The 22,780-nt window shown below is 35.1% G+C and overlaps 1 protein-coding gene across 4 annotated transcripts in view; it reads right to left on the bottom strand.

Moving 5' to 3' along the window:
- Window positions 1-22,780, bottom strand: part of TLK1 (tousled like kinase 1) — a 69,341-nt gene that overhangs the window by 20,936 nt on the left and 25,625 nt on the right. For all 4 annotated transcript variants that reach the window (XM_033064628.2, XM_033064629.1, XM_033064627.2 and 1 more), the window contains exons 2-11: window positions 22,610-22,728; window positions 19,055-19,126; window positions 14,640-14,715; window positions 12,223-12,269; window positions 11,769-11,855; window positions 10,622-10,711; window positions 9,696-9,788; window positions 8,397-8,507; window positions 6,604-6,740; window positions 5,139-5,327 (exon numbers count right to left, since the gene is read on the bottom strand). In XM_033064628.2, the coding sequence (XP_032920519.1) occupies window positions 5,139-5,327; window positions 6,604-6,740; window positions 8,397-8,507; window positions 9,696-9,788; window positions 10,622-10,711; window positions 11,769-11,855; window positions 12,223-12,269; window positions 14,640-14,715; window positions 19,055-19,126; window positions 22,610-22,723 (1,016 nt within the window). In that variant the 5' untranslated portion in view covers window positions 22,724-22,728. The remainder of the gene's footprint in view (window positions 1-5,138; window positions 5,328-6,603; window positions 6,741-8,396; window positions 8,508-9,695; window positions 9,789-10,621; window positions 10,712-11,768; window positions 11,856-12,222; window positions 12,270-14,639; window positions 14,716-19,054; window positions 19,127-22,609; window positions 22,729-22,780) is intronic.

Here is a 22,780-nt window from a genome sequence, read left to right as displayed (position 1 = left end):
TTCTTGTCTACAGTATAAAATACAGCTTGTGCATTTCCAGAAATACAGATAGTAAAGTTTGTCTTTCTCAGGAAGAAGAGTCAGTATTTTAGTGGCTTTGCAGTGCTGAACCACTAGTAAAGTACACTCAAAATACAAAGTTTATGACATGACCTACCAGAACTTTCAGTGAACACTGAGAGCCCTAAAATCACAGATCCCCTTAAAAACTGACATAATATGGAAAATCTGGTCCTTTTTATAAAACCTGAGGTGTCCACCCAGAGTTACAAAGTGCCTAGACAGCCCTAGCAAGTATTGCCTTTCAACAAGTCCTGAAACAGCCCTCTTGAGCACTGAGCACAACTTGGACGTCATATTGAAAACATTAACATTCAAAGTCACTCTTTCCATGTCTCTATGCCATAACCCAATAAATGATTGTTTTCTATTTTTCTATTTCCTTACAAATCTAACTCTATTAGAAACACAGCATGTTTCACAGCAATCTAAAACTGTCATTACTGACCACCACATTTCAGAGAAAGGCAGATAAAACACACAGCTCTACACAATACAGTCACTTTGGATTTCACTCATTTACTTCTGAAAAATAAAAAATTTATGCTCTCATACTCAGAAACACTTTTCTTTAGGAGTTTAATATTTTAATTTAAAAATATGGTGTACTTGGTATTAAAATAGCACACAACAAACAACAGTCAGCCAGTAATAGTGTGTTTTCTGCCTGTAGGCCACCAGCCCACTGCACAGTCTGAAAACATCCTACCAGCCTGGAGACTGCTCCTCATCAGCCTTCTACCTGCATCCACTCACCCTACCTTTTGCAGGGCAGTGGTATAATGGAGACACCTTGTGAAAACAGAATTACAGAATCACACAATGTCTGGGTTGGAAGGGACCTTAAGGATCATCTAGTTCCAATCCTCCTGTCATGGGCAGGGAGGAATGCCACCTACTAGAGTTGGTTGCTCAGAGCACCATCCAAAGCACCTACAGGACACCAGTTTTCCTGCAGAAGGGGTTGCTCCTCCATCACTTGAAACACACAGGTCTCATCAGGCGTGGAGGGAGAAAGGCTGAGGAGAATAGGGTAGGGATGTCAATCAGAAAAAAGGCTGGTGCCATTTTCAGCTGGATAGTCAGGTCTGGGGCTAATGTGAGGAGCACTGGGGAAGAAGGGCAGCTGGGAACAGGTTGCATGAATTAATGTGGCAATAGTCTGGTCCTGACCATGATATTTTCTGCACAAAATTACTGTACAATAAATGCTGTATTTTAACTGTCTGCAGCCAAATAAACTCTGAAACACATGCAATAACTTCCCGAAAATCCCCAAAATGCACTGGACATATTCTGTACATGTAGCATAATTCTACTGTGACATATAGGTGTCACGATGTGCCACTCTTACTTGTTGATGAAAGAAAGTAGATAGTTTCCCTGGTCTGAAAGGCTTGATGATCACAATTTTTTTTTTTTTTAATTAGAAAGAATAGGCTTTTCAGAGGCTTATGTTTTCACCACCAAATTTCTAAGGTTTTGACACAATATACACATGTAGACATAACCAGTCTTCTTTTAACTTCTTCCTTGCATGTGCTGACAAGATCTTCTACAATCAAAATTCTTTTACTAGTGGGTACAGACAAGACAAAAAACCCAAACTAGTTATGTGTTCCTTGATCTTCATCATGATCAAGCCTGGTATGTTTACAAGCATCTCTCTTCCCACCTCTGTCCTGCTGGAAAATCATCCACAGCAGAATGCAGCCATGCTCCCAAACAGCCATATACACATCCAATACAAGTTTTCTGGCTACAATTGCTGAAGCTCTTCACTTTTGGTCCAAGTTTATTCTCACTCCAGTTCCCCAAATTTCTACAAGGATGAAGAAACTTCAACAAAGTCAAAACTTTTCATGACGTCTTTTCACCCATTGTTTCCATGTTTGCCTTAGAAATAGACTGCCTCAGGGATGGAGCTGTCTTTACTTGCCCAGACACATTGTTGGCACTTCAGCCTGAAAAAGTTCCTGAAAATATTTTTATTTGTTCCATACAGAACAGAATGCTCCTGCTAAATGATGCATTTGTTCAGCCACAGTAACAAACCCTGCCAGCTCTCTCTGCTCTCCTAGTCCAAACTGCATGCAAGGACAAGGACACATACAGGCTACCATGGAAGAACTGGGAAGCATTTAAAGAGGTGACAAGGAAGTGAATACAACTGAAATGGCTGAATCTGCAGAGGAAGGATTCCACTATCTAAACCAAATAAAACATTGCTCCTAGAATTAATTGTCTCGTGAAATAAGAACTGCTTTCAAAAAGTGGGGACCTGCACTATAACATTACAAAATCCTCTCACACATCTCCAAAGAATTTGGAAGAGAGTTTTCAAACAGCTTCTTTTCCAGGGCTAAGAAGTCAATCTCTACTTCAAATAAATATTTTCCCCTTAAATACATTTAAATGTATTCCTTTCACATAAGACTAATAAAATTACTTGGCTCAGTAGAAAACAGAAGTCTCAATGTTGAAGCTACTTTTTAGTTTTGGCTTGGGTCACAAAAAGAAGAAGAATGATGGAAAACCAGGACAGCGTTTAGACTCATGAGTTCTATGTTACTTGAAGCATTAAGCCACCATTCACTCACAAAACACTGGAAGAATGGCCATTTTTATACCAGTAACTTCAGAGCAAAAATTCTACTTTTACGTTTCTATCACAGACCACAGTACATTCAGCTAAACTAAAACAAACTAAAACAATGCCTCAGGCAACACCTTCAGTCTGTTTCAAAAGAGTTGACACCTGTTTGCAGAAAAAGCTTCAATACTCCTGATTGTTACAAAGCTATAAATCATCTGTCAATACCACAAGTTGGAGATATTTTTCAAGCAAACAATGCAGTGGTAAAGATACTTTTTGGTAACAATCCCTAGCAAGCTGTTTGTATGTTTAAAATAAACCTGCTTGATCTCTTGCACGTATGTTGTACTAATTCACTACTGGTTTGGTTCATTAATCTCAAGCAGCTCTGCATTTTCTCATGCCTCATATAAACAGAAACTTTTTCATTTGACTATACTAATTAAGATCATTACTGTCAAAGTAATGAAGAAACAGTCATAAGCAATGTAATAGGAGAGAATCACATAGAGTACATGACAAATTTACTCTAAAATGGAAATACATAATTAATATTTTACCAAGATACACAAAACAATTAATTCTGTACTGAGAAGCAGAAAGGAGTCAACACATAATACTACAATACAAAGTTTTAACAAATTCTAAATACAAAAATCCCCTTTCAAGCAAAGGCCTAAGAGTATAATGCAGCTAAATGATTCTGTGATTTCAGGATGCATTACAGTCCTCCTCAAAGATCTGAAACAAAATTTATAAACCTACTATAGAGGCAAGTAATCTCATATCTAGATTATATAATGACCAAACTACAATACTTCAATGTGAAACAGTTTTGCTTTGGTAACTGCTTACATTTTTGCTAGCACTAGATACAAAAGGACAAATCTGATTCTTCTGGTGATTCCATAACAAGCAAGCATTTTCATGTGTCATTTAACATGCAACTGGTTAAGCCAGATGAAATGAAAATTTGCAGTCTTCAGTAAATTGGAAATTATTTAACACCATGTAACACCAGAAAGTATTTTAGAGTTTATTAGCAGGAATTCATCTTGTCCTACTTAAAAATTAGAACACATTGTCTATATTTTTCCCCCCAATTTATATTTTATCATCTCTCAAAGCAGTCATAAGATTATGGGAGTATAACCAGTCAAAAGTTAGCAAATTAAAAATTCTGTATATTTTTAGGTATTTTCCATTACTTAAATGTTACTTTTAATAACAGGAGCGATTACTTTCAAACACACAGCAGTATTATTTTTAAGACAAAAGCAGTATTTACTGATATTCTTAAGTACTAATTATGGTCTAAGAAGAAACACAGGCACTAAGTATTACTAGAGACACAGCGAGCAATGACTCTTCAGCTCTTTACCAAAATATGAGCAACATGAACCAAGATTTGCTTACACTGCCAGCCTTACTACTGTATTTTCGTGGTTTTTTGGCAAAGTAAAACAACTTCACAATGTGAATTTTAAGAATGATGCATTATGCAAAACACATGCAGCTGTCTCCAAAGGGATGGTCCAAATGTATTGATTTAGCAGAGCAATTTATACACTCTCCATCCCAGAAGGTATAAATTAATGCCTCCACACCAGAGAGATGGCAAGTGACTATGCTCAGTACAGGTAACTTACTTCTACAACGTAACACAGATTAATTTGCTACTCTTTTTAAGCCTAATTATTTACTTTTTACTTAAAAATAAACTAGGAACTGATACACTATCAGCTTCTTAGCATAAATGGCAGTAACTAATATCTTGAAGCATCAATTTCATAAAATATTCAAATTAAATGTCAAGAACACATCTTTGTGTGCCTTGAATGATACCCTTTCTGTGAGCAGGGAAAAAATAGCTCTAGAAAAAAAGAGAGCTCTTTAATAACTTTCAATTCTTATGTTTCAATGACCAAAAATTACAACACTGTCAATATGTGAAATGGGATCAGTAATTTCTGACAGTTGGTCTCACGATGTAGCATTCAGAAAGGGGGGAAAATATATTATTTCCATTTGTTTTAAGACATGTCTTCAAATACTAAAGGCTGAAAAAGTTTTTTTGTCAACTAAACACTGTTATACAGAAAAAAAGATCTCCAACTAAAAGAGAAGCTCTTAAACCAATGTGGATGAAGAGAAGTCCAATCAGTATCAGTGACATTATAAGACTAAGAAGCCAGGATAAGGACGCTTCTAGAATCAGGATAACATAAGGAACATTACCTATCCCCAGAATGGGCCCTTCTCTGGTGACTTTACCAAAAATAAATTGAACAACTTCATAGACAGTACAATTCTACAACAGCTTCATAGACAGTGGTGCCAATTTCCCTAACATCAGCAAGTCCTCAGTGAGAATATAGCTGCTGAATATACCGAGTGTCTTTTTATGCTGTTATTTGAATAGAACACACACAGACAATATCTGAGAATTTATGTAAAAGACTGATTGAAATGTTAAACTTACAGCTGTGGTAAATTGGGTCTAACAAAGGGATCGTTTTCTGCCCCATTCACAGCTTTATTTTTCCTCTGCTTGGGTTCAGAATTGGCAGATGGTGCCTGAGAATTATTTGTAGTTGGAGGCTTTCGCTTGGCCAGGAGCTTTCTTTGCCTTTCAATGTCTTCCCTTTGTTGATTCACCCACTCTTGCTGCCTGTAAACCCCAAAAAAAGCTTTATTAAAGTTTCATCAATTTGCATTTTTTCAAGAACTATCTTTTTAATTGAAAAGGCATTTAGAAATTTTTTAAAACTTACTGTACATGTGAAAATGTCTCCTAGGAGAATGAATACCAGTGTTCTTCATGAAGTGGAAAAATTTGGTAAAGTAATGGCACAATTTACTTTTTAAATATATGGTGGTTTTGGGGGGATTTGTTTGGTTTTTGTCGTTGTTTTGGGGTTTTGTGGGTTTTTTTGTTTTGTTTTTGGAAGTGTTGTGTGTGACTTCTGCACTAGAAAAAGAAAAAGAAAATCTGAGCTGGTGGATACCTTATTTTATACCATAAAAAACACTCCTGACAGCATCAATAGACAGTACCTGATTTTTATAGGCCAAATACTGAATATGATCTGGTCATTCCCAAATAAATCATCAGTTTGGTTGTATGGCAAACGATTACAGCTTTTATGGAAAACACATCTACAGACAATTTTTAAGACTGTTTAGAAAAAGTGCCCCAGACAATCCCACAATGCAAAATATTGCCCTTCAAAAAGTAAAATCTTGGTGAATTACTTTATAAAATATATGTATTCTTCTATCTGTATATCTATTTGTACCTCCAATGAATCAGACCCATTACCAAAGAACTCTTTTGGAAGCACCGCATAATTATTTTACCACCACCTCAGAGTCTTGCAGAGCCCTCTTCCTTGGCCCTATCTCTGGTGGAACACCTGCTATGGCAGCCCCTTTCCGTGTGGTTGTTCTCCCCCATGCACTTGCATTAGACCCTACCTGAGGCTGTCAGATTTGTCACTGCTCCTTCACAGCACTAAGGAGCAGGATGCTGGAAAAAGCTGCCGCCACGAGGACATGCAGTTAGCATCTACGTGATCCGTGAGAGCTTCACAGACCTCATCTGTCCCAATGACTACCAGTGATACATGGTTAGCTTCCTGAAAAATCACTGATTTACCTTTATAGTTCTGTCAGCTGAGCGGAATGACTATGTGCTGCTTATTTACTACATTCATGCTTTTCTAGATAGTTACAACAAAGTGAAACCAAACTGTTTTTTAGAGACACACAACCTTACATTCCCCCAGCTGATTAATGGAGTTCTGTACTCTATTCTCAGTCTTCAAAAGGCAAAGCAAAATACAACATATGAAAAGTTGCTTCAATCCTAGAACACTAGTAATAAAAAAGTCCACTAGAGGGAACTAAGAATTAGTGAGAATTTTAAGAACATAGCATTGACTAACTTCACAAGATTTTGAAATGCAAAGCCATCTGTCCACTGTTCAGTAAATGAAGCACCATGACGAACTGTTGTAAAATGCCCCAGGCGTAATCTGTCTTGCATGCTCTTCTCTCTGCTTGCCAGCTTCTCCTGTGTGCTCTAAGAGAACAAAAAAAATTCATATTTAGTAACATTGAAGTGTTCAAAAAGTCAATAAAACACTCAGGGTATTTTTTCCTCCAACAGCCTTTTAAGGTAGGGATAAGAGGACAGTAAACAAAAATATGTTGCAGTATTTGCCCCATTTATTGTAATTTCTACAGAACTCAAGCATCTGCAGTTGCCAGAACCGGTACTAGAGGACAACTTATGCACCCAAAAACCCAGCTGAGTTTGGCTGAGTTTTCCTATAAAGTCTGCTGCTCTTCATCATTTAAAAAGATCATAATTAAGATTCTATCTGTACATGTCTACTACAACAAATGAGCTGACTCAGATACCATAAAGAAAACAATTCCTATACTTAGCCTGGAAACTTCCTTGACAGAGCATCACTGTTACTACTTGTACCAAAGTGACTTGGGGCAGAGACCTCTGTGCAGCAATGCACTGTGGGCAGGCTTAACTGCAATCAGATATTCACTGGCAGTGAGAGAAGCAGATGCCCTTCTTAGAACCAGCACTGCTACCACAAGCATCCTTGGGATGTGACAACCAACTGAGTCTGCCTGGTCCCCCTCAGAGAAGAAAGAGCATTATGAACCACTAATGTAACTCTTTAATTGTTACAAATGCTTGCTTCGTAAGAAATGTCTATGGCCTGAAATCACATACACACACACAAAAAAAGTGAGAAGTTGTCAGAATTAAGGATCTTTTTACAAACAGACTTCCAGACTGAACAAGGACCTTTCACATCCCTTGTGGCATTCTCAGTCTGAAGCTATGCACTCACTATCATGCTAAACAGATCTGATGCATCTTTTCCCTGCATTCCCCTCATGTTGTAACTTAAAAACATCTGCAATAATTTGTTTATGACATGCTAGTGAGAAAACTCTCCTGAATCCTCCAATGGCTTGCTTGGTGCCACTGTGTATGACAGGAGGATCCAGAAGCTAGCACTATGGAAGGCACTGGGGCTGTTTATCTTAAACTTTTTTGTACCTTAATTTCTAATAACACAATTTGCTGTTAACTTCTTAAGGTTTGTTCAAAAAGACTATTTTAAAGAAGAGGGAGAGAAACAGGGTATCCTTCTCTTCTAATAAACTGCTACTAGTTTAAATATAATTGGCGTGAAATTTAAAAAAAAAATCCTTTCATTAATAGTAGTATTAAGGCAATCATCTTCATTTCCTTTCTTCTATAAATTCTAAGCTAACATGGCATTTTATCATTTTACATCAAAAATTACCTTAGCCACTTCAGTGTCTCACATAGAGATATTATCCATCTCCTCTTCACAACAGACTGTATTCAAAAATTCTTTTATCCACTGTGACCTAACAATTTGTCCAGAAAATATGCCATATACTAAATTCCTAACTTTTATGTTTTGCAATTTGGAGTTACTTATGATGGGTAAATCCTTAAATTTGAAAAGGTACATTTTCCACTATCTGAAAAAGGCTAAACGTTTTATTTAGCTTATTCAGCTTTACAAAAATACTGCCAGATATAGACCACGGATATGAACTTTCAATCTCAAGTGACTAATGTGAAAAAGTTGAAGTGAAAATGAAGGAATCATAATGGAATTTTACTTCAATCTCCCAGTTTTTATCACAAAGATCTTAAAAGCAGTAAACTTACCTTTTCAATTAGTAGCTTCTTGCTCATTGAAATACATTTGTTTAACCTTTCTTTGTATTTTTCAAGTAGTTTTTGTTGTTCATCTATTTGTCTTCTAAGATCACAATTAGCCTAATAAATATATCCAAAATATGAAGAGATATATTGAAATACTGGTTTTTTAAATGAGCTGTCACAGGAAAGAAATATATCTACTTTCACATGACTAAAGTAAGAAACATACATGCATAAACACATCTATCTATCTAAATAAAAATTTCATTTCACAGACCTTTCCCTTTCTATAGAAGGATGCCTTGTTTCTTTTTTATTTCCTTTACATTGTCCTGAAATCTGTATTACAGAGCATTTAGCATAATGAGAATATATAAAAGCTCTGTACCAATCTCATGTTCAGCTCTCCACCGAGGGCTCCATTTACATTCAAACTGGAAGTTTAAATTTTAGCATCAGATCTTATTTCTGAAGTCATGTGAATCCTACCATCTTCAATTTAAAAGAAATCAAAAATTTCACAATTATAGAAGTTTCAATGATGTGAGTAGGAAGTTTAACAAATTTCCTGTGTTCCAATTATATTTAACTTATTGCCTTAAAATCCCACAACAATATTATTTTGATTAAAACAAATTTTTTAAAAATAGTTTAGGGTTGTATATCCCATACCGTTGAACATGTGCTAAAACAATCTACATATACAATTTCATAGTACATGATTGCATGGGTTAATATTTTTATGCATTGTACATATGTATGTGCACACACACCAACACTAAACAGGCTACAACTTGTGAATACAGATTTGTTTCATATTTCATATTTCTGTATATCCCCTCTCCAATGCTTCTTTCAAGAGGATAAGCATTACGATTTTTTTCTGAAAGCAGGTCTTTGAGCACATTATAGCATGGTTTTCTTATTGAAAGTAGTTATTCACTGCCTGTAATTACTTATCACAATCACCTCCAATCTGAAAATGCCAACAGTTGTTCCACAGATAATGGCTATTCACAATTAGAACCAAAAAACCCCCAAAAAACAACCATTAAGTGAATTAAAAAATGAATTTAAGGAATTGATCGACTGCCTACAAACATTGCACCTTCATTAACAAGTTGTAGCACAGAAGCTGAAAAAAATACATTTAATCATATAAACTGTAGATTTAAGAAAAAAATTACAAAAATCAAAAACTTGTTATACCTTTTCATATAAGCAATTTTTTAAAATATTAAAACTTGTCCTCATATTCAGTCTGTTGTTCTGAAAAAATACCTTTACCTCATGTCCAACACTTACCCTGAGTAAGTCATCTATACGACCTTCTTTCTTTTCCAAGTCTTGATTTTTATTACTTTCTAGTGCAGCTAATTTCAGCATTGTGAGATCAGTCTAGAAAAAAGCATTTTGAAATATTTATCCTTTCCTTTTACAACTACAGTACAATTCTTCTTATGCTTATTAGGCAGAGAAATAAACTACTTTAAAACATTTAACAAGACTAGCAAATCTTATTTTCAGGTGTTTGCAAGTGTCATGAAAGGTTCTTATTCGGAATCACTTTCCTTCTTCATGAGGACAACTGTGAACAGTTGGGACATTAACAGTATTAAGAAGATTTCATCACTAACTGAGAAGTTACTGTTCATAAAGAAGTATAAAAAGGCAAGAAGGTAAATGTCAGCTAATTAATTTCTCTGTAGCGGTCAACAGGTGAAGCAACCTTTTCCTGACTAATGTGAAAGAGAGAACAGATCATGTCAGAAATGGCAGAGAGAATGAAACAATTGATTTCAGCTTTTAAAAGTCACATCAGAATTGTGTGTTGATCACTTTGATTGCCATCTCATCCATCTCATTTTTCTTCTTCAATGTCGGATTTTAAACGCAGTATGACAATGGCAGCTGTCAATTCAAATACTGTCTGAAAAAGCAGACTCTACTAAAATCACACAAGAGCTAAAATCTTGAGCAAAAACCTACCAATTACATGGTCATCTATGTAATCATGAAGTGCAATGCTGGAAGCTGAGCAAGTGCAGAATAAAAACTCACCAGAGACACTTAAATTGTGAGCTGCTGAAATTAAGAGAAAAATGCTTTGGCAATATTAAAAAGCAAAGTTTTTAAAAATCTTTAGGAATTTAGAAGCAATTAAAAGACAAAAGAAATAAATATAACTACTTTTTTTCCTGCAGTCTAAAGTGATCTACTCAAAAAGTTACCTGAGTAATTTTAATAGATAACTGCTTTGGTTGTGTGAGAGGGTGGTCCCCAAAAGCTAATGAAGTAGGAGAAGGACTATTCTGTCGAACCTGAAAGGCACGAAAGCAAAATATTTTAGATACAGTTGTAATACTTAATGATGAGCATAGTCTTGGTACAACTCTTCGCAGGAACAATTCAAAGAACAGAGAAATAAGGTATTTTTTTACTTGGAGCACTGCATTGAGAGCTATGAGGATGGCGTTACATACCACTTGCAGCTCAGGAAGAATGCAATACATTCTCTGAGAAAACTAAGATTGTCACTTTTGGGAAACAGACTGAAAGATTTAATACAAGACTGACATAAGGTAATGTCAGTCTTACAGACTTATTTTTCTGATACTGAGCTTTCACAACTCAAGAATAATGTGAGCTATTTTTGGAGTGTTTAGCTCTCTTGGGAGAACCAGAGAGGGGAAGCTAGTGCAGATCAGAACGCAAATCCTGTTAATGAACCTAGTTTGTGTGAATGAGACCTTTTACAAGCCAAATTCCAAAATCTGTATTGCACTCCATATTGTTGGCAAGATCAAGAGGATGCCTGAAGTTGAAAGCACATGGAATAAAAGCTGATGTCTACCATCAGAGAAAACAAATTTTTTCTGTAGCTGGCAAAATTTGTTTGGCCATTTAGAACAACATGTTGGTATGCTGAGCACTGAAATTGTGCTTATGAAAAGGGAAAAAATGAATTAGCATGACCAACAAAGAGAATTTTAAAGGTAGATTAGAAAAAAATAAATCAAAAAAAATTACAATTTATCAAAAACGGAGCTTTTAAAGTCCCAAGCTAGGGGTCCAAGTTTCCTTACAAGTAACAAAAAAACTCCTTTTTGTGTGAGGCCTATGAATAGATGTCATTACAACACTTAATTCAACATTTTACATAACTACCTTTTATTTAAAAAGATGTTTAAGAATAAATAACCCAATGTTAATGAAAAATTCAGTTTTAATAATTAATTTGATTTTTTTTCCCTGTTGGAAGAATGGACTCTTCCCCAGGACTCATTCCTTTGAAAACTCTCCCTTTGAATATTGATTATTTTCAATTCTGCTATTTCTGGACTATAAAACTATCAGTTTTGAAGTTCCCAGACTTACAGAAGAAGGAGCGGAATGTGAATTCTGAGGAGAGCGGATTGCAGGAGGCACACCTCGCACTGGACTTGAGCCGTTTCCACCTTGGTACTGTAGAGCAGATATGGACCTCCAGTCAGTCAATCTTCTCAAAATACATTATACATCAGTACATTCTACAGCTCATCTCTACACAGAATTTGTAAATCAGATTGTATTACTTTTATTAGTGCAGCATTTAGCTGTTCAAAGAACAGTGTGAAAGGTAATGGGTTTTGTATTTTAGTTCAGGCTCCATCAAAAGATGACTGCATCTCCACTGCAAGGTTTAATCTCAGAAGCTTACATAAAGAAAAAAAAAGTAAACTCTCAAGAGGTCTGCCCATTGCAACCAAAAATGTTGCAGCATCCAAAATAAGCTAAAAGGGTATTTTAAAAGAAAATTTTAAAGCTAAAGTAAATTTTACAAAATTCTTACCTCAAAATAGTCACTAATCTTGTGACCACGTCCCCCAATATTCTTTCCTGCAATAAATACAGTAATACATTACAATTGGTTAAATAAATTACTTGTGGAGCTGTCTTACATTTTTACCTATTAAGTAATTATAGCAAAATCTTACCACTTATTAATTGGTTTTCTTTGATGTGGCAATACATGATGTCCCTATATAGTTAATTAAGGGATTGCCAAAACAAAGGGATTTGCATATTCCATTCATTGAGAAATCAGATATTAAGTCACCCTCAATTCCTAAACTAGTTTACAGTAGACTTTACAGAAACCCTAGCCCTCTTCTAGACAACAGGAAACTCATCTCTCATCCTACAGATCAAACCTTTAGCTCTAAGTCCCTTCCCTTTTGAAGTACTATCTCAAAGTATCAAATTAACCAAGTCTACTAACATTATATACTCCAGGTGAGTTATTATGCCCAAATATTCTGCCCAAGGATTTTCCTAAGTGCTAGTAACAGTGAGGGCATAGAGAATGACAAGTATTTCCAGTCGTCTTAACCTGATTATGAATTGGGTAACTCACAGTGTTAACTGGGGAAATAAAACACCAGAGAATGAGATTAGAATTTATCTTAAATGGATTGAGACTTCAGGAGAACTAACACGAATTGTATTTTTTCAAGAGGACTTGACCCATATGTGGTATTCCAGAGATTGCACCTGTATCTTAACCAATGCACAAACGTTTTCTTCTGCTTGGCCCTAAGATGACCAATAAATCTTAAGACTCGGTTTTTCTGCTGTAGAAGTCAGATAACCTGTTAGGAGACATCTTGGACTATTGCTGTACTGACACTGTTGCATAATGCTGGGTCACTAAGAAGCAACACAAAAAGCCAGAAACATTTGGCAGCCCCCTTTGTGTCAAGACTTTTCACAGAAAAATTTCAATAAAATAATTCCAAGACCTAGAACAGCACACAGCCAACTTCTGCAGTAGTTACCCAGTCAGCGTCATTATTGCTGCTACTTCCCTCCAGCCATTTCTTTACCTACCCTGTAATTCTGCTAGTGATTTCTGTCCTCATGCTTAATTCTCATATATCACTTTATCAAATTTGCTTTCATGCAGATAAATGAGACAGACTGCATTCCTTTTCGGTATAGAAAAATCTATTTGATGTCATGTTACAGAACTCTGCACTGAAGAATTATGTCAAATTATTTTGGCACAGCCAATTATGAATAGATTTACACTGATTTATGTCACTTCCCAATTACTCCTATGTTCTAAACAATCCTTTTCTTCAAAATTCATGGATTAATTTACATATTACAAAGTCAATATCCTGGGTATGAAATATACAAAAGATTGATTTCTTGTTTCTATTTTCCAATACAACAGGAGTTTTTTACGGTGCTTCAACTGTACTGTACCACTCCAAGAGGCTGTAGTTTCTTACGCCAGCTCCTTGAGAATATTGCAGTGCAGACTACTCAGTTTTACTGCTGCTGACACTAAAACAGTGATTATAAGACATTACAATTATGTTTTCTGTATTAAAAGGTCGCAAAAATTTCCATCATCTTTAATTTCAACACTCATTAGTAACAGGAAGGATAAGCTACTAGAACAATGAAAATAGGAAATTTCATTCAGGTCCTTAGAACAAAGCAGGTGTCAATGAAGTAACACTTAGGAAGACATTAATTTTACTCAAAACCCATGATTCTTCTACTAATAGCATGCTGCATCATGATGACTTCCAGATATGGAGCCCATTGCTTTATATCTGAAGTGACATTTTCTAGTTCTGTTAGAATGTAAAATAAAGCTGATACAGATGCTATTAGAACTATTTCTGCTCCCCTCCTGATGAATGTTTATCTTGAGGTTAAATTTCCACCAGTCTTCACTCAAAAGCCACGCTAAGGAGAGGAATGACAAAAACTAAACTTTGTAAATATTAAATTAGATATCAGTCTCATCATGATTTCCTCACCCCTCTATACTACTACAATCTTCCACAGAAAAGGAAGAATGAAATTTAACTTTTATATATACCTGTAAAACAAGCATAAGATACTGTAATCAGTAATCCTTTTTTTCCCCCTTATCTCCTGAAAAGAAATTCAAACCACAAGGTTTTTTGCATGAGAAGAATTGCTGCAATTCTTAAAAAGATTACAGAGTTGTATCATAGCTGCGAGTTACGCATGCAGTAGCTCATGATTCTTTTGGGTAATTACCAGTCCAGTTCACGTTTCACTTGCCCATCCCTTCCAGTGACAAATGGCAGGCTGAGAAGAATAAATAACTTATCATCCAAAACATAACACCCATCTTACGTAAGCAAATATACAGAATTTTTAAGGCTAACAGTCAAAACTGCGTTACATGCAATCACTACTTAATCAATTTGCATTTTAATTCACCTTGGCTGCTTTCACTCTGAGTGTCTGCTTTTCTTTTTCTTCCTCTGGAAGGTTCTGACTGTTTCTTCTCTGGAGTCTACAAACAACAAAAAGAACATGATGCAACATAAGCTCTATTTATTTGTATTATTGCTATGTTATTGTGAAATAAATTTAAATCCTCATCCATAAAACATGATTTCACAATTCAGCAGGGATGCAATTTCAGACCGTAGTTAAACTAGATAATACGATCTTTGGTGAATCAGGTACAAGCTAGAAGAGGTATTTAAGAAAGTGAGAAGTAATTCTTAAATTATTTCCCAAAAGGCAATTCCACATATTAATTGTTAAGCAATTACTCCTTTTCATTCATTCCAGGGTTTATGAACACCATTTTTGTTTCATTTATGTCTACATTCTACCAAGATCTCTATATTTTGGTGCGGGTGCTTTAAAGCTTAATACTTAAGTGAAATAATTTGATTCTTGATGGTGTTTTCTACACACTGCTGTAGCATAAACACAAAGTTCTAGTGATTCAATAGGAAGCCAATAACGTTAGACTTTTTCATAAGTGCAAAAGGTATTTTCAAACTAATAAAAATTGTATCGATTTCTAGAATCTGCTGAGAACTAAAAAGAGAGAAAAAAAGGAAAAAGAGAGGAAAAATTGCTCAAAAAGTTAATATCTATCCACTTAGAAAGTGTTGTCCTCCCCATATACTTTCACCCCAAGGAAAAGAAAGAGAAGCATCAATGATAAGTGAAAAAATACAAATCTGTTAGTATTTCTGGAATAAAGTTTTCTATACAGTTGCCTAAAGATTACAATCACCATGTACAACACAGATAACAAGAAAAGGCTGTGATCAGAAGCATCTCTAAATTATATTTGCTCCTCTTTGATCTGAGAATTCAAACCAGTTAGCCTCCCCAATTTAAGTTAAATAATAAAAGCTGCTCTTGCTCAACATACTGCAGCTCTGTGTGTGTGTATTCTTCATGGTGCCTCATACATAGTTGGAGAGAGCATAGGAGCCATTACATGAAGTATTTTACCAGCCAACCAAAGGTCCTTAAAATAGCTCAGACTAAATTTGACATCAGTGACAAGATGCTTCATTCTCTCATGATACCATCATTTTATCATTTTATTATAGCTGTCATTTGGTGCTCCAAGTATGCTTTCTTAACATAGCAAATTATATCAACATTCAAATTTCAACCATCAGTAAAATCATTTCAAGGACATTTCAATTCCAAACTTCAAGTATAATCAACAAATACTGTTGGCAAGAACCATTTTAAGCTACCCGTGATCCCTAGAAAATTATTAGTCTATAAAAGAATCAGCAAGGCAAGAAAGGTCTTCTTTACCCACACCATGTATTTTTAATGTGTTTTGACTCCATGTGTAGTTTCATGAAGATATCTTCGGAAATTTTACAACTGTGACTGTTGTATTATCAGGTTATGAATTAAGTTTAAATTAAATATATTTTATTTTAAATAAACTCATTCAACTGACATCTGCATTTTTATAGCACTATCATACATTAGAAGAGTATAAAACACAGACTCCTGGAAACTGAGTTATTTCAAGACTTTTGATTCTAAAAGCAGAAAGCACAGCTTAGAAATTTTACTTTTAATAATTTGGAATTATTGCCAGGTAAATAGATAATAGCTGCCTTTCCACAAACTAAATTGAAACTGCTTAACCAAGTATTTGTATGCTATTCTTGTTTTCCAACTTTTAATTTTGCAGTTACACTCCAATGTAGTCATTTTTATCTATCATATAAAGAGAAAAAAAAGGTTAAAAGCTAATTAATGACCAAACATGTAAGATTTCCCCCATCAAAACTAGTTTCTAGATACTGCAGCTTGCTTGTATTTAAAAACCAGCCATTTAAAGAGGTTTATAGTTTTAAAACTCAAGTAATTCATAAAAGTCTATTTCCTTAAGCTCTTCTGATTTCTTTCAGTGTTTAATTTAACCTTCCAAACTAAAAAGTACTAGCACACTAATGAGGTTATTAATGAGGTTACTCAACAAGGTCATGTTCCCCTTTTCTAAGCACAAAATTCTCATAATGTACAGCACACACCAATCACTAGAAAATGTACTCCAAAATCCTTCCTAATGAATGGAGTCATATGAATTACAACAAACTGAAGACTAATGGGGCTGGGGAGAATCTTCCTGATAAATGAAGACTGAAGCTACTTTCAGTACCTGTTGAAGTACTTACATATAGCCAAGATTTAGATTAAAATCTTATTACTTCATAAGCAAGATAAAATACTTTTAAGATTACCCAATGCTAGATTGCAAAGTTATATTAAAGTCACACAGAGCTTGGAATATTAGCAGAGTCTCATACATCTTGTCTTGATCCTAGCTTTCCCTCAATTTCACTGTGCTTCCCCTGAGTCTTCCCTTCACATTCACAGATTTAATGTGCTTCATGATGAAAGCACAGTAATGACATGAATGCATCATCAGGGTTTGATCAGAAATTGACACTCTTTGATTCTGAGATTTGCATTTCTACTTTTTTTTTTCCCTTTCAAGACCTATTGTATTACAACACTGCTTCCCCAATGAGCAAGTCTTCCTATTTCCATACTACCATCACTATTACTATGAAACCTCCAAGGTTATTAAAACAAACAAAAACCAACACAAAACAATCCCACAATCTGTTTGCAAAACTAAGATCAACAGCTTACTTTTTATGGTACTTTAGTATATTAGTAAGTAGATGTAATTCTAAGAACTGTAAAAATGTATTAACACTTGCTACTACAATTACAATTTAAGTGAATACAATTAACAACTTCTGAAAAAGTCAAGAAAATTTATTTTGCTGCTGCTCCATGTAATTAAGACCGATCTTTCACTGTGCAATGGAGCACAGTGGACTTCTGTGCAGGGACATTTTTGAACAAGAAGTCTGTTTCTATTTTAGAATACAAGTCCTATAATAGTTAAAAGACAAAATATTACACTTACACAGAAGCGTGGCTTGAGGTTAAAACACTCAAGAACCTGAGTGCAGAGACTTTCAAACTCACATGCCTCGGAAAAGCTTTGCCTCTGTAACTCATACATAGAACTGCAAAATAACATTTTCCTACACCAAAAACTTATTATACATGCAGTCAGTGTTCTGAGATCACTCAGCTACTCATAGACATGTTTTTTTGTCAAGCAATTGCAATAATGCATCATAACCTTCAGGCTACTGCAGCACATTTCCATTCCCACACCTACATCAGAACTGCATCACTGCCCAAAGTATTTCTAGGAAAAGCCATGAATAAAAACAACAGGCAGACAGAATCTTCTGGTTAAGAAAATAGACTATGCAGTTGGATGCATAATCCAGCTGGGAAAGGTGAGTGGAAAAGAAACACAGCTGAGCTTTTTCAACAAGAAAAACAATCACACATAGAGAGCCTTTATTTATAAGGTAGCAGCTTTGGGAACCAATTAACTTAACTTGCTGGCAGCCCAGTAAAAAAGCATCTTATAGCGACTGAGCAAATGAACAACTAGGCCTCAAAGTAAAGCTCTGACATGTGAAAATAACACCAACAGCACATTCCAAATAACCATCTCTCCAGCATGACACACTGTCACACATGGTCTAGCCTAGGCTAGAAATCACTCTTGGTTACAAAGGATATAATCTTATCCACACAATCTGTGAGGCACACAGACAGGCAAAACTGTCAGAGGGACTCAACGACCCCGAAAGAGGTAAATTCTAAGAGCTGTAGTATTAGTGCAACTATGTCAATGCCCATCACAAAGAAGAAAATATTCTACTCAAGGGAAGTCTGAGCTCTGCACACTTAAACCTAATAAAAGCATTAATCCTTTTATCCTCTTTTTTTTACTACAAACTGGATTTAGGTAAGAAAACACACAGTGACAACTGCAGTTTTTGTAAATAAAGATGATGGCTACTAATGATGTTTGTCCTTGGCATAAATACCTATTTGAAAAGAAAACATTGTAAACTAGTTTCTAGAGTTTTGTCAAGGATTCATCCCAAGATCAGTTGAAGTTATCTGTGCTGATGAAACACTTACTACGTATGAAACAAAAGACAGGGAACATGTAAGCATTTTCAGCTCCAAAAGCTGCAGGCATCCTCAGACCATGACCACACAGGTAACAGAGATGCAGAAGCAGCTAGTTTTATGATCAAAAATCCACAGAAACTGACTTCTTCCAGTCACAGCTCCTCTTCCAAGAGATAATGCCTTCCAGTAATTTATGCTCTTTCCTATCTATCTGAGTAGTCTGCATTTTACTTTAAAAGTTTCTAACAAAATCAGCCATCAAAGTAGAATAGAAAAAAAATTACTTGTTAGCATTAAAATTCTGAAGCAATAATGAATCTGCTCCATACACTCACCTCTGATTCTTTATCACTTAAAGATCCCAAGCTTCCAAAGCTGTGATTTGAACTCTCGTTATTTGTTGAGGCCTACCAAGACAAATAAAATACTCAACATTACACACAGAATTATAAAACATAAACCACTGTTATCACTCACAGTTACAACAAGTAACAGTCATTTCATGGAAATGGAAAAATTAACTGTAGAGCACTTGTGACTTGAAAGAGGGATAAGAAGTCTGACAGGTGGATATTTTGACACAGCACAGTAAATTCTGAATTTCCATTGCTTCTAAGCCAAGTAAAACCCTAGCACATTCAAAACCATTGGAGAAAGTTCCGGAGACTACTAGAATTTTTCTATTTTTGAAGAAAATGAGGTGTTCATTAAAATAGCTCTTAATTTTCCGTCATGGAATAGATTTTAAAAATTATCTTTGCAATAGTCTGGTCTGTCTTGGAGAAAATTAAAACCTATTGATAGTATTATTCTACATTCTTAAAACATTATTTCCCCCAACACAATAAATTTACATTAGTGAGGGAAGAAAACAAACAAACAAAAACAACAACAAAAAAAAACCACCACAAAAACCCCAGAACGTAGTGATATAGTCCCAAATTACAATATTTATTTAGAAATTTACTAAGGCTGATTTTTTCAGAGATCTTTTGAACACAGTATGTCATAAGGACATTTTAGTGAGTCATCATCAGCTGAATGTCTTTTTATTTAAAAAAACCCACCAAAACGCTTATACTGATGGACTGGTCTCTTTTATATAAGAAGGCAGAACAAATACTTTGAAGTGAAATTACTTGCAAGGCATTAAATTCCAGCCCTGTATCAGTTTGCAGAACAGTACTCGTCTGTGACATCTGAACAGCTAGATCATCTCTGAATTACAATTTCCACACAAAATTTCCATGTATGTTTTCACCCCCAGGCAGTCTCCGGTGCAGAAATGTCTGCAGGTACTTCTTCCTTGTCTTGTGTCAGTATCTGGTCATCCAAGTCACATACAACAATAATATCAGTAACCTACATTTGTATTTCCAACCTTGCTTACTGAAAAAGTTTGAACAAGATGGGATTTGTCCCCTCAGAAATTCCAAAATTCTTCAGCAAAATAGTTGGTAAAGGTAGCCTTTCAAAAGAGTATTCCCAATAAATCAGAGTTCTTTTCAATTTAATTACTAGAAGAATATAATGACCTAGAATATTTCAAAAAATAACCATTAAGTGCAGTTGCAAACTCCGTATTGTCTTGTTAGTTTAGGAAAATTAGAATCTGGTACATGGGGATTTGGGTTTGTACACAAATAAGTTTTCTCATTTTGGCCTTCAAAGTGAAGGTAGATCAATGGATGTTATATGTATAACTCACATTTTCCCAGCTACCTCTGCACATCAGAACAAAAATGTTTTACCAGTTTTTTTAATAAGATTCAGATAAGTCAGTCTGAACACCCCCCACCAAGAGTACAGACTATATTTTTTAAAAAGTATTTTTTTTCCAAACATAGCCCAGATCAGCTACTACACTTCACATTATCTGCATGGATACACTGAATGGTCACAAATGAAAGAAATACAAACAAAACTGATATAATTGTGGTTTTACTGATGGTGTAACAAATCACAGGACTAGAAGGTAAGAACAAGAGTGTCTTAGATGAGGATCTGCATCTATAAGAAAACAGTGGTAATAGTATCTTCTGCAAACATTTATCAAAGCATTTGATAGTATTAAAAAAACCCACTACTTCATTTAGATATCCATTTAGAAACCAACTGGACGAGATACAAATCTTGGAATGCATCAGGGACACGAAATTTATTTTTTCCTTGACAGAGTAAAAAAGGAAATTAGTTATTTTAAATTTCTTTTTCTGGCTAACTTGAATGAACAAACTGAGAATGTGAAAGTGGAATGCAATTTGGCTAACAGTTGAAATGAGCTGAACAACAAGACAACAAGAAAAAGACTTCAACAGACCTATGGAAATGGTAAGCCATGACTCACAGGGAATCAAAGTTTAAAGAAGAGGAACCCCAAGAAACTTTATAATGCCTTAAAAAAAGTGTATTATACATACAGCAGTAGACAGATTATGAGGGGAAATCTGCAATAAAGCACGGGACCAAGAGCTGTACCAAAAAGTAAAAGTTAAATCAAGTTAGAAGTACAGCTCTAGTAACAAAAAAGAATAGTAATTTGAACTATGAGCAACTACCTGAGCTATTAAAATGAGTTAATTAATCAGGGGCATAAGCAGTACTAGAGAACCCAAGGAATAAATAAGCAAAGATGGGTCAAAATTATTGTGTTTGTCTCTTTCTAAGATTTTTAAGCATAAGATGTGGCAAATACACAATTGTGCAATCACAGTGAGAAGACAATTAAATAGTGCATCAATGCTACTGTGTCAATCCAACCTCATTTCTTCCCCTGACTATTTAAGTCACTTCTTGGTTTAAATGTCACCTTTAACAAGTATGTCCCCTTTCTACAACTTTGTAACCGTTACCCTCATGTCACTCTCCAAACCAAATTAAGATATGATGCAAGATCACTATGTAATTTCAATTCCATGTAGTTTGTTCATAGTCATCAATACATGACATGTCTTCAGAAATTTCATCTATGTCTGCTATCAGGAAGTACTTTGTTCTGTAATCTATACCGGTAACTAAAACACAGTATAGAAAGCTAAAAATACTACAAGTTTGTAGTACTTAATCACTTAAAACATGAGGACATGGTAAACACTCTGGAAACAGAATTCAGAAGTAATTTAGTCATGAGGGAAATGTGCCTAAAAAAATTAGCATTATACCTTTTTAATATCAGTTTATGAAGCACTATACTCAATGAAGAACATTCAAATGTACAAACACAAAATGGAGTACTTGTGGCTAGGCAATAGTATTGCAGAAATCAGTCTTGGAAGCTGAAGCTAGTAACTTGAACAGAATATGCAACAAAGACAAAATTATTTTGTAGATATATTAACTGAAGAGAAATATACAACATGTGGAAGGTAATTATTCAGTGTTCATAAGGTTCTTCTTTAAGTGTTGCATCCTGGCTTAGATACTAAAGGACAAGAAGTCTACAATGAAAGAAAGAGAAATTGATATAAATGTCTGGAAATGTTGAAATAATGTGTTTATCTACATGCCTTAATCTTCAAAAAAGTTTGATCTTATAAACAGACACCACACCAGATGCCTGGTGTCTATTTCAAGTAGATGGTCATCTGCAGCAGGGACAACTCCACCTAAATACTGGGAAAATTTTCCATCTGTGATCACATGTGCACTACAGCGAAAGAGCCTGTATAAGCTCATTCTTAAGAACAATTCAATGTCCATGTTACAGAAAGGTTCAGGATAAACAATCCGATGTCAAAGCAAAATAACAGACAAACAAGGATTTTTCTGAGAGCCTCGTTCAACACAGTGCTTTTACAAGTAAATCACATTGACAATATGAAAATGAGATGGTGTGAGATAAATCAGTATTTCAAACATGGCAGATATGAATGACTGCTCTTAGGACTTACTTTAGCTCCAACACTGCAACTTCCAGTACTCCCAGTGCTGCCACTTACTACTCCCGTGAATCTTGCCTCTAACAATTCTTGTCTTCTTGGGTCCAGGCTATGAAGTTCATCCATTGCTCCTAAAAAAATACATATATAAGTTCATTACATTTCCTAATATTTGCAGTGGAA

This window comes from Catharus ustulatus, chromosome 7 (genome assembly GCF_009819885.2).
Source record: "Catharus ustulatus isolate bCatUst1 chromosome 7, bCatUst1.pri.v2, whole genome shotgun sequence".
NCBI lineage: Eukaryota > Metazoa > Chordata > Aves > Passeriformes > Turdidae > Catharus > Catharus ustulatus.
The sequence above is the reverse complement of the archived record's forward strand: the minus strand, read 5'-3'. Positions and strand labels throughout refer to the sequence as shown.